The 12,042-nt window shown below is 54.9% G+C and overlaps 1 protein-coding gene across 3 annotated transcripts; it reads left to right on the top strand.

Moving 5' to 3' along the window:
• Positions 1–3,504: 3,504 nt before the first annotated feature.
• On the top strand, positions 3,505–12,036 carry HSPBP1 (HSPA (Hsp70) binding protein 1). 3 transcript variants are annotated; one of them, XM_040251915.1, is made up of 6 exons: positions 3,505–3,703; positions 4,037–4,333; positions 6,678–6,882; positions 8,773–8,997; positions 11,631–11,786; positions 11,877–12,036. In XM_040251915.1, exons 2-6 carry the CDS (start codon positions 4,130–4,132, stop codon positions 12,017–12,019), a joined length of 933 nt encoding a protein of 310 aa, XP_040107849.1. In that variant the 5' UTR covers positions 3,505–3,703; positions 4,037–4,129; the 3' UTR covers positions 12,020–12,036. The 3 variants fall into 3 exon arrangements, with proteins under 3 accessions (XP_040107849.1, XP_040107851.1, XP_040107850.1); XM_040251917.1 differs by having other exon boundaries at positions 4,034–4,333; XM_040251916.1 differs by having other exon boundaries at positions 3,505–3,707.
• The last annotated feature ends 6 nt before the right edge of the window (positions 12,037–12,042 follow it).

Genomic DNA, 12,042 nt, shown 5'->3' with positions numbered 1-12,042 from the left:
GCCAGACACTGATCCAGGTGGTGAGGTCACAGCAGTGAAGCAAGTCAACCAAGATCCTTGTCCCATGGACCTCTCACTGCAGTGGGTGAGGCTGGTAACAAGCAAGGTACACAATCAATATACATGCTGGGAATTCCCTGGCGGTCCAGTGGTTACGACTCCGTGCTTCCACTGCAGAGGGTATGACTTCCATCCCTGGTTGGGGAACTAGTACCCCACAAGCTGTGAGGCCAAAAATCAAACTAAAGCAAGCAAACAAACGGAAAGTACATGGTATGTTACAGAGTCATGATCAGTGACAAGGAGGAAACAAGGAGGGAAGGGGGACATGAAGTGTTTCTTTAAAATTGTATTTATTTATTCCTTGGCTGCACTGGCTCTTCGTTGTTGCGCACAGGCTTTCTCTAGCTGTAGCGAGAGGGGGCTACTCTCTAGTTGCTGTGCACTGGCTGCTTTGCAGTGGTGTCTCTTGTTTCGGAGTACCAGCTCTAGGCACACGTTGGGCTCTCGAACACGGGCTCAGCAGTTGTGGTACACGGGCTTAGTTGCCCCCACAGCAAGTGGAATCTCCTGGACCAAGGATCAAACCCATGTCGTTTGCTTTAGCGTGTGGATTCTCAACCACTGGACCACCAGGGAAGTCCAGGAGGTGCTTCTTGAGTGATTTTTCTATGTGATTTTCAATTACGGTGCCAAGAGAGGCCTCCTCGGTGAAGGGACATTGAAGGAAAATGAGGCCACATGGATAAAGTACCAGGAGCCTTCCAGGCAGAGGAAGCAGCTGTGCAAAGGCCCTGGGGCAGAAGTGTGCCTGGTGTGTAATGGCAAGGCTGAAGTGTGGCTGGAGGGGAACAGTGGAGAGGGCAGTGGGAGGAAATAAGGTGAGGAAGCAGACCCAATAGGGCCTTCGAAGCAGGGTGACCAGGGGATTTCCTGGCAGTCCAGTGGCTAGATTTAGCACTTTCAGTGTTGGGTCACGGGTTGGATCCCTGGTCAGGGAACTAAGATCCTGTAAGCCATATGACGTAACACAAAAAACAAAGCAGAACCAAAACAACCAGGGTGACCATATGTCCTGGTTTATGTCTTTTATTCTGTAATTATCAGTAGGGTCTGTTTTCACTCTCAAGTGTCTTGTGGATGAAAAATTATATGATCACCCTTCTTATTGGTCATTGTAAAGGCTATGGCTTTTATAGGGTACCTGGGGAGTTTTCATGTAGGCTACCATTATATTACACATATGTTCATATGTGTAATGACATGTACAGTTACATGTCACAGGTACATATATTATTCAGCATTATGTATCATAATGTATGTAAATAGTATTATAGTTAGATGGACTTTTACACACGTGTACATAAGACACAGAAGTTGGACTGTGAAGAAAGCTGAGCACCGAAGAATTGATGCTTTTGAACTGTGCTGTTGGAGAAAACTCCTGAGAGTCCCTTGGACTGCAAGGAGATCCAACCAGTCCATTCTGAAGGAGATCAGTCCTGGGTGTTCTTTGGAAGGAATGATGCTAAAGCTGAAACTCCAGTACTTTGGCCACCTCATGCGAAGAGTCGACTCATTGGAAAAGACCCTGATGCTGGGAGGGATTGGAGACAGGAGGAGAAGGGGATGACAGAGAATGAGATGGCTGGATGGCACCACTGACTCGATGGACGCGAGTCTGAGTGAACTCCGGGAGTTGGTGATGGACAGGGAGGCCTGGTGTGCTGCGATTCATGGGGTCGCAAAGAGTTGGACACAACTGAGCGACTGAACCGACTGACACAGGTACAGTAGGCTGCCTGTGTGTGCTCAGTCACTTAGTCATGTCCGATTCTTTGCGACGGCACAGACTGCAGCCCACCAGGCTCCTCTGTCTATGGGATTTTCCAGGCAAGAATACTGGAATGGGTGGTCATTCCCTCCTCCAAGGTGGGGATCTTCCCAACCTGGGGATCGAACCTGCATCTCCTGCATTGCAGGCAGATTCTTTACTGCTGAGTCATCAAGGAATGCCCAAAGATGTCCATGTCGTAATTCTGTGAACCTGTGAATATGTCAACTTACTCAGCAAAAGGGTCTTTGTAGATGTGATGGAGCTGAAAATCTTAGATGTGGAAAATTTCCTGGTTATTACATTGTGCCCTAAATGTAATCACAAGCATTCTTATGAGGCGGAAGCAGGAAGATCAGTCAGAGGAGGAGACAGGAGAAGGAAGGAAACCGAAGCCAAAATGGGGACGTCTCTGGTGGTCCAGGGGTCTGGGTTCAATTTGAGGTTAAGGAAATAGATCCCACATGCTGCAACCACAGCTAAGACCAGAGCAGAAAAAAAAAAAAAAAGAAGCCAAAATGATGTAGCCACAAACCAAGGAATGTGGGCAGCCTCTAGAAGCTGGAAAAGGCTGGGAAACAGATTCTTCCCTGGAGCCCCCAGAAGGAACACAACCTTGATTTTAACTACTTGAACTCAGTGAGACCCACGTTGGGCTTCTGAACTGTAAGTAAGCCACCAAGTTTTTCAGTAATCTGTTAACAGATAGGAAATGGAGTATCCAGGGGCCCAGATCCATGTCTGACAATCGTCCTCCTCAGTGCTACACACACATACACACGTTTGGTCTTCCCATCTCTGTGTAAAAGATCTCCTGGCACATCCCACACCCAGCAGTGCGCTCAATATACCTGATTGTGGGCCCCACCAAAGTTGAGTATAACCTTTTCCTAGAGTGGGAGGGCCTTGTATGAAGACTAGATAGAATTAGGATTTCTTTAAGCCTAGCCCACAGTCCCACAGTCCCAGACCTGAACCCTAAATCTGGTGCAGGCAGGCCTCGAGCTGCCTAAACCACCTTGCCCAGGTATTTTACTTCCAGGCTTCAAGAATCACCTCTGGTGCACCTGGCAGAACCCAGAGAAGACTCCACGAGGGAGACGCTGGGAGAACGATAAGAGTGGTCTGCACAGGAGGTGCAGTGGGGAGAACGGGGAGCTCCCTACGAGGAAAGGGGAAATAGAGGCCAAGAGCGGGCTGCGATAGGCCAGACGACGCCCGGCTCAGATATTAGTGCTGAGAGCACGGGGAGACCCGGGCAGAGTTGAAAGGGCCCCAACGGTGCGGGACTCCAGCTGTTAACTATAACGGGGTGGGGGTGGTGGTGGTTGGGCGGGTGGTGGTGGGGAGGGTGGCCAGAGGGGGGCGGGGCTTAACGGGGAGCGGCGGGCGGTCCGGCCCGCGGGGCGGGTCTTAGCTGGGAGTGGCCGAAAGCCCTGGAACAGGGGCGGAGCCTGAAGCAGCGGGGCGGGACGGAGCGCAGAATCGGGACAAGGGGGCGTGGGTGTGGGCGGGGCCTAGCGGGCGGAGCCAGGCCGGAGGGCGGGGCCTACACGGGGCAGGGGTGGAGCCTGCAGTGAGGGTGAGGAGGTGGGGCTTATCGGGGGCGGGGCCCGAGGCGGGGCGGGGCTTCGGCCAGGGTGCGCGCGCGCCGGGCGTGGCCGGGGCGAGGGGCCGGGCCGAGCCAGGTGTCCCGCCAGGTGGGAAGAACTTAAGAGCCCGGGGAATCCGCCTCACGGCCCCAATTGGTGTGGCTGCGCCGAGAACTTCCGGGCCAGACCGTGCGTGTTTCCGGTCAATATGGCGGCGCCCAGCAGAGTCAGGTGCGGGCGAGTCTATCTTCGGTAGCGGCGGCGACACGAGGCTCGGGTAGGTGAGGTCCGCCCCGCTCTGGCTCCCCTCATCGGACAGGAGGGAGGGGACCTGTCGCTAAGATGACCAAAGGGAGGGCTTCTTGCTCTGAAGGTTGGGCGGTGGGGTTGCTAAGAGATGGGAACGACCGCGGTGGAGATGGAGGAGGGGGTTGCTAGGGAGAGTGGGTGGGGCCTGTTGCTAGGGAGGAGGGAGGGACTGCTGACTTTGGGGAAGGGGCCTGTTGGTATGAAAGAAAAAAATGGGGCCGTGGTTAGAGGAGATGTGGGCAGCGTGGTTTGGAGTCATGCGGGGCCGCCGAGCTCGCCTAAAACGCCACCTTCTCAGCAGACCCCCAGGAGTCGACTCTTCAGGACGCCAGAGCTACTTCAGCGGTGACCACCCCCTACCCCAACACGTTCTTCCTTTCTTCGCAAACTGCCCATGGCGAACCAGGGCTCCGGGGGCAGTCGCCTTCCCCTGGCGCTGCCCTCAGCCTCCCAGGATTGCTCGTCAGGGGGCAGCGGCTCCTCCGAGGGCGGCTCGGGCCATCCCCCGCCCCCGCGAAACCTCCAAGGCCTGCTGCAGATGGCCATCACGGCGGGCTCTGAAGAGCCAGACCCCCCTCCAGAACCCATGAGTGAGGAGGTAAAGGGCGGGGGCCCGAGAAGGTGGGGTGAGGGTTGTGGGAACAGAGATGTCTGGGGAGGGGCGGTAGTGCCTGTGTGAAGGCATAGGAGGCTGTATTTGTGCTCCATAGAGTTACTGTAGACTGAAAGTCAGATCCCGGGACCCTGCACTGTGCGGGAAGGCAGAATAACCTCATGGTAAGAAAAGAAAACGCAAGGGCACGCCAGAGCGAGACAGACATGGCTTCAGTATGTTAAGCTGTGTGACCTTGGGGGTTTCACTGCATCTTTCTGAGCATCGATTCTCAGTTGCAAGTTGATGTTGATGATAAGGAGTGGCCCTTCACAGGGTGGTTCTGAGAGTCCTGTTGAAGTGGGTCTCAACATCACACCTGGTACACAGGCTGTGCTCCTGAAGGCAGCAGGATATTCTCATTAAGAGCAGACTCTCATAAGAGTTCTGTGGACAGACCACTTAGGTTTGACTTAGGTGTTGTGGATGGCTGACTGTGTGCCCTTGGGCAAGTCTTTGTGTGCCTCCATTTTCTCATCTGTGAAGTGGGAATAGCAGTAATATTAATACTTAACCACGGAAGGTTGTTCTGGAAGTCAAGAACAATATTTGCTATATGTTATGTTTACTTGGCGGTGACAGTTGCAGTGTATGAAACATGGTGTTAATACAGTGACATCCATGAGGTCATTGTGTTGCAGGAAGGGGTCCCCTTCCAGGGCCCGAAACTGGGCTCTTGTCTAACACTGGGAAATGAGTTGTCCGAGGAGACACATGTGCTGACAAAGCAAGAGATTTTATTGGGAAGGGCACCTGGGTGGAGAGCAGTCGTGTAAGGGAACCCAGGAGAACTGCTCGGCCGTGTGGCTCGCAATGTTGGGTTTTATGGTGATGGGATTCGTTTCTAAGTGGTCTTTGGCCGATCATTCTAATTCAGTCTTTCCTGGTGGCGCACGCATCGCTCAGCCAAGATGGATGCTAACGAGAGGGATGCTGGGAAGTGGACGGACACGAGGTGTCTCCTTTGGACCTTTCCTGAACTCTTCCAGTTGGTGGAGGCTTATTAGTTCCGTATTCCTTATCAGGATCTCCTGTCATAAAACATCTCGTGCAAATGGTTACTATGGTGCCTGGCCAGGGTGGGCGGTTTCAATCAGTGTGCTTCCCCTAATAACTGAACCTCTAGGACCATGAGGTGGTCCAACAGGCACGGAAAAGATTAACATCTTGCCCCAATTTACCCAGGACTATGACTTCAGATCCTTCATATGAGCCCTTAGCACAGAATCGGGCCAAAAAGAAAAACACCCAGGGGCCAGTTCTCAGTGCTTATCTTATTTGACCTACGAGCAGCACTCGATGACGACCCTGTCCCCTTGAGCTCTTTCTTCATTTGGCTTCTGGAGCATGGACCAGCATGGTTTTCCGGTTTTCATCCCACTCACTGGCTCTTCTTCCCCATCGCCTCTGTTGGTTCACCCTCATTTTCCAGTCCCTCGACCATGAAGCACACCAGCACTCTCTCCTACACTCACTTCCTGTGTGATCTCACATTGGATTGAGGTTTTACTCTATCGACTCTCAAGTTTAGATCTCTAGGCCAGTGGTTCTCTCCTGGAGGGACGGTTTTAACCACATTTGGCAATGGGCAGAGACATTCTTGGTTGTTGCAAACTGGCGGGTTGTGGGGATGGGGGCAGTGCTGTGGGCATCTCGTGGGAGGAGGTCACGGATGTGGCTCAGCATCCTCCCGTGCACAGACAACCCCCACTGCAGAACGGTCCAGCTCGGTGTCAGTAGGGTCAAGGCTGAGAAATCCAGGTCCAAGCTGGCCCTCCTTCCTGAGCTTCAGGCGTCTTTCTCAATACGTTGCCTTGTGTATGTCATGGATCCCCCAAACTTAACAAGTTCAGAAATCAGCACCAATTTCTACTCGTCTCACTCCACACCTGCTTCTCTTGCCATCTGCCCCGTCTCTTTCTAGTTGTTCAGGACAAGAACCTAGGTGTCGCTGACCCTTCTTTTCCCGTCACGCCCCACAGCCAGTCTCTCCATAGATGCAGTGTCCAGAAAAGAGCGTTAGTGGAAAAGGTGCCTGGGAGGCATCTGTTGGTTGAAGGACACTCAGCCCTCAGTGTTGGCCGTCACTATTAGTTTTCCCTTTGCCTGTGCCTCTTGGCATGCGGAACTTCCCTGACCAGGGATCAAACCTGTGCCCCTTGCACTGGAGGCGCCACCTCTTAACCAGTGGGCCTCAGGGACGCCCCGGCTGTTGCTGGTAATGACTGTTACTCCTGAGTCGATGATTGATATGGTTTGCTTCTTCCTCCCACCCCGCCTCACCTTGCAGAGGCGCCAGTGGCTGCAGGAGGCCATGTCGGCCGCCTTCCGGGGCCAACGGGAGGAGGTGGAGCAGATGAAGAACTGCCTCCAGGTGCTGTCCCAGCCCACGCCCTCCTCGGCTGGCGAGGCTGAACTGGCCGCCGACCAGCAGGAGCGCGAGGGAGCCCTGGAGCTGCTGGCGGACCTGTGTGAGAATATGGACAACGCAGCAGGTACAGCCAGCCCGCCGCGGCCTGGCCCCGCCGCCAGGGTCCTGCCCCTCCTGCCTTCCCGGCTGCCTCTGTCTCTTGCCGCCTCTTCCTCCTCCCCACCAGGTCCTGCTGCAGCCCAGCCCTTTGGCCTTTGCCTCAGGCACCATGCAGCCCACCTCCTCCCGAGCCTCCCAGCCTCCCCACTCCACTCTGGCTCTGACTCAGGACCCAGTTGAGACTGCCCTGTCCCACCCTGCTTGGTCTGCTTGCCGACAGGGGCAACAATGGCACCAGGTCCCATCCACTGCCTCCCTGATGGGACTCACCATCTCATCCTGGTCCGCCGGGAGCCCCGTGCCATTCCCCAGAGTAAGAGACATGAGGTGGTCCTAGATGGGTGGTCAGAGAAGGCCTCCCTGAGGGGTGACACGTGATCAGAGACCTGAAGGGAGGCCGTGAGTCATGGGATCAGCTCCGGAAAAAAGCATCCCAGGCAGAGGGAACGACCCGTGCAAAGGCCCTGAGGTGGGAACCTGCCCAGCCGGGGTGGGAACAGCAGTGAGCTGGGCAGAACAGAGCAGAGAGAGTGAGGGGCGAGGGCTGGGCAGTGACCTGCGCTGGGCATACAGCGGCTCCCAGGCCAAGGCAGGCACTGTGGGTTTCATCTCAAAGGCCGAGAAGCCACTAGAAGGACGAGTCGTCCCTTCCACTTGGAGTGGCGTGGCATGGTGTAGTTGTAAGGATGTGGATTTGTCTGTTCTGGACATTTTATGCACGAGGGATAGTAGAATATGTGACCTTTTTGCTACGGGGTTGCTTCTCCAAGTGTGATATTTTCAAGGGTCTTCAAGGTCGTAGCTGTATCAGAAATTTATTCCTTTTTGTGGCTAATACTCTAGTGTGTAGCTAGGCTGTGTGCCGTTCATCCTATCATCAGTTGACAGGCATTTGGTCATTTCCCCTTTCGGTTATTGTAAATAATCCTGCTGTGGACACTGGGGTACAAGCAAGCATCTATTCCAGTTTCTGCTCTTGAGGCTTGGATACATATGTTGGAGCAGTCACATGGTAACTCGCTCTCACTTTTTGAAGAACAGCCAAGCTGACCAATTCAGAAAACAGGTGTTGGGCTGTAGATTGCAGACCTCTGGTCTGGTGTGGTCTGTTTCCTCAGGGGATGTTCAGATTGTCACAGAGGCCATGGGCATCAGAACTGGCATTTAGTGGGCTGGACCCTGGGCCCCTGACCTTGTTGAGACACGCCGGCCTTGGACAGACCCCCAGTTTGGGTGCCTAGTTAGGGCCAGCCCTTGGAGGCAGGCTCCCTCAGCTTCAGCTGGTTTTCCGTCCATTCCGGCTGCCCTAACAAAGCAGCATGGACTGCGGGGCTTCAGCTCCAGAAGTCTGTTCTCTCATGGCTCTGAAGCCTGGCAGTCTAAGGGTCAGTTTTTTCTGAGGCCCCTCTCCTTAGCTTGTACTTGGGGAGCTTCTCGCTGTGTGCTACGTGGTCATTCCCCTGTGCCTGTCTGTGTCCTGGTCTCTTTTTATAAGGGCGCCATTGCTATTGTATTAGGGCCTCATCCTGTGACATTATTTCACTTTGCATGTATGTGTCCTGAGTTGCTTCAGTCATGTCAGACTCTTTGCGACCCCATGGACTGTATGTAGCCCACCAGGCTCCTCTGTCCATGGGGAATCTCCAGGCAAGAATGCTGGAGTGGATTGCCATGCCCTACTCCAAGGGATCTTCCCCACCCAGGGACTGAACCTGTGTCTCTGCATTGACAAGTGGGTTCTTTGCCACTAGCACCCCCTGGGAATCCCCTGGGGGTTGGGGCTTCTGTGTAAATCTGGGGGTAGGACCCAGCTCAGCTTGTCTCACCTGGCCTACCTGCTGCCCTCTCCTCCCAGACTTCTGCCAGCTGTCGGGCATGCACCTGCTGGTGGGCCGCTACCTGGAGGCGGGGCCGGCGGGGCTGCGGTGGCGAGCGGCACAGCTCATCGGCACGTGCAGCCAGAACGTGGCGGCCATCCAGGAGCAGGTGCTGGGCCTTGGCGCCCTGCGCAAGCTGCTGCGCCTGCTGGACCGGGACCCCTGTGACACGGTGCGCGTCAAGGCCCTCTTCGCCATCTCCTGTGAGTGTCCCGGCCGCGGGGGTGGGGGGTGGGGCCTGGGGCCACTCTGCTCAGCTAGCAGACCCTCGAGACACAGGTCGAGGCCCAGCCCGAGTGCTCTGAGGCCCCTCAGGGCTGTCGGCTGCGGGGCTGTGGACGTCTGGGCCGATCACCCCTGTCACGAGGGTCCTCAGGCAGCGGGATCCTTGGGCGGGGGGATCCTCCCACAAGGGGTGCTGCGGGAGTGTCCTGACAATGGGCAGTCCACTTCTGCAGAGAAGTACGCAGTCCCAGACCGCACCCCCCTTATTCCCCACCCCAGGAGCTTAGGAAGTAATGCCTCTTATTCATTTTTTTGATACCTCTTAAAACCCACCCCCCAACTCCAGTACTCTTGCGTGGAAAATCCCATGGACGGAGGAGCCTGGTGGGCTGCAGTCCATGGGGTCGCGAAGAGTCGGACATGACTGAGTGACTTCACTTTCACTTTTCGCTTTCATGCGTTGGAGAAGGAAATGGCAACCCACTCCAGTGTTCTTGCTGGAGAACCCCAGGGACAGGGGAGCCTGGTGGGCTGCCGTCTGTGGGGTTGCAGAGTCGGACACGACTGAAGCAACTTAGCAGCAAAACCCACCCCTGCCCTGTCCCTCCCCCACCTCACTGGCAGCCGCTGCATTTGTGAGTCTGCTGCTTTTTTGTTCCATGCAATAGTTGTTTTACTTCCTAGATTCCACACATAAGTGATAGCACACAAATGTCTTTCTCTGTCTGACCTCCCCAAACGTAAAACCTCCAAGCCCATCCATGCTGTTGCGAGTGACAAGGTTTCATTTTTCTCTCTTATGGCTAAGGCCTTTTATCTTTTAGAAAATTGATGTAGAATTTGCATAACTATTTTTAAGTGTACAATTCAGTAGCATCTGTGGTCTTTTTTTGGGGGGGTGGGCATGGTTGCGGGGTACGCCGTTGCGCGGCAGCTAACATCTGGAAAGTGCCGGGGACTGGCCAGCCCTGGTGCTACCAGCCGCTTTGGTGGTCGGTCTCTTGATTGTTCCTGCTGCCCTGTGTGGAGGCTCACAGCGGTTCACCCTCTGGCCGCAGACCAAGAGGGGGTCAGATGGCGGAGGAGTGGGCGTGGTGAGGGAGAAGGTTGTCCCCTGGTAGATGCATCTCCAGGTTCCTGGCACCGGCTGGGCTTAGGCCCAGGGTGCCACTCAACCCCCTCCAGCGCACAGCGCAGCCCCGGGACACAGGGATCAGGCCCAGTGGAGAGGCCCTGGAGTGGAGGGGAGCCGTTGCCCCTGGATACGGCCTGACGGCAGAGCCGATAGACCGTGCCCACTGAGCAGACGCAGGTCATGACGTCTACCTCCCCATCTGCCAGTCTTCTTAGTTTAAACTGAGTAACAGTGTATTTGACCCCACAGAGCCAAACTACTACCGTTTCAGCCCATCGTTATGTGGCATGTTAATAAGCTACTTTAGATCTTTTTATTTTTCGCCACGTTACATTTTTGAAACCTGGTGTGTATCCTGCACGTGAGCATCTCAACTCAGGCTGCATTTTCAGCGATCAGCATGGAGCGAATTCTAGTGAAGGGACAAAGTTGTGCTCCACAAATACCACACCACCGCTTCACTTAAACTGAAATGAGTGAAACTCCACTGAGATTAACAACTCAGGTCCTCAGGGGCACTTGTCAGGTATTTAGCGGCCACGGGTTTCTGGAGACTCCCATCTGTCCTGGCCTATACCCTGCCCAAGGGCAGGCACCTAACTGGAAGCGCACCCTGCAGGCTGGTTCTCATTGTGTGTGGAGGCCGTGCAGCGTTCCTGGCACCCTCCTGATGTAGTCTGGCTCTCTGGTCTTAGTTTCCTCATCAGTAAAATGGGAGTCACCTCCTAGGTGGTGTGGAGAGTTAAAAAGAGATAATGTGCTCCTCAGAGGATGCAGGAACAAAATGTATATTCATACAGTGGGTACTGGTCAGTCATTAGAAGGAAGGAAGTTACTGACTCACGCTGTAACCTGGATGAGCCTGGAAGACACTATGCTGAGTGAGAGGCCAGGCACAGAGGCCACAGAGTGTATGATTCCATTCCTGTGAAATGTGCGGAATGGGCACATCCATGGAAAGCGGGCCAGTGGTCGCCAGTTGCCGGACAGACCACTAACCAGTACAGGGATTCTTTTGGGAGTGATGAAAACATTCTTTTGTTAGATAGTTACGGTCAGCCCACCTTGTGAATGTACTGAAAACCACTGAACTGTATACTTTAAAAAGGTAAATTGTACAGGCTGTGGAATTGTGTCTCAGCTAAAAATATTTAAAGGTAATGCTTGTGAAGCATGGGCCCCTAGAAATCCACAGTGGTGACGGTGGTGATGATGGTGATGGTGAGAATGGTGGTCCAGAAGGTGATGATTGTGGTGTTTGTGGTGGTGGTGGTGGCGATGGTATTTGTGGTGATGATGGTGATGACGGTGGTGGTCTTGCAGGTGACGGTTGTGGTGTTTATAATGACGGTTGTGGTTGTGATGGTGGTGACTGGTGTTGCTAGTGCTGATGGTAGTGGTAACGATGATGATATTGGCGGTGGTGATGGTGATGGTGACTGGGACCTCAAGGCCCTGCCTCCCCCCCCTCCCCAGGCCTGGTCCGGGAGCAGGAGGCCGGGCTGCTGCAGTTCCTCCGCCTGGACGGCTTCTCCGTGTTGATGCGGGCCATGCAGCAGCAGGTGCAGAAGCTCAAGGTCAAGTCGGCGTTCCTGCTGCAGAACCTGTTGGTGGGCCACCCTGAACACAAAGGTGGGGCGGCCCGGGCGGGGAGCTAGGGTGGTTCCCCGGGGGAGTGCACGGGAGGATGGCTGCTCCTCTGACCCTGTGGCCCTTCCCCAGGGACCCTGTGCGCCATGGGCATGGTCCAGCAGCTCGTGGCCCTCGTGCGGACAGAACACAGCCCCTTCCACGAGCACGTGCTTGGAGCCCTGTGCAGGTGTGCTGGGCGCCAGGGGACTGGCCGGGAGGGGGGTGAGGGTTAGGGTCAGATGGGGCTCCAGGGGAC

The sequence above is a fragment of the Oryx dammah genome, unplaced genomic scaffold, assembly GCF_014754425.2.
Source record: "Oryx dammah isolate SB20612 unplaced genomic scaffold, SCBI_Odam_1.1 HiC_scaffold_13, whole genome shotgun sequence".
Lineage (NCBI taxonomy): Eukaryota > Metazoa > Chordata > Mammalia > Artiodactyla > Bovidae > Oryx > Oryx dammah.
Note: the sequence above shows the minus strand (reverse complement) of the source record. Positions and strands in the feature narration are given on the sequence as shown.

What these genes read in the sequence shown, in the direction of transcription:
- HSPBP1 (XM_040251915.1), top strand. Translation starts at nt 4,130, where the DNA reads ATGGCGAACCAGGGCTCCGGGGGCAGTCGCCTTCCCCTGGCGCTGCCC. An exon ending in CAGAACCCATGAGTGAGGAG is followed by an intron (nt 4,334 to 6,677) that starts GTAAAGGGCGGG and finishes CTCACCTTGCAG; the next exon opens with AGGCGCCAGTGGCTGCAGGA. An exon ending in GGCCCTCTTCGCCATCTCCT is followed by an intron (nt 8,998 to 11,630) that starts GTGAGTGTCCCG and finishes CCCCCTCCCCAG; the next exon opens with GCCTGGTCCGGGAGCAGGAG.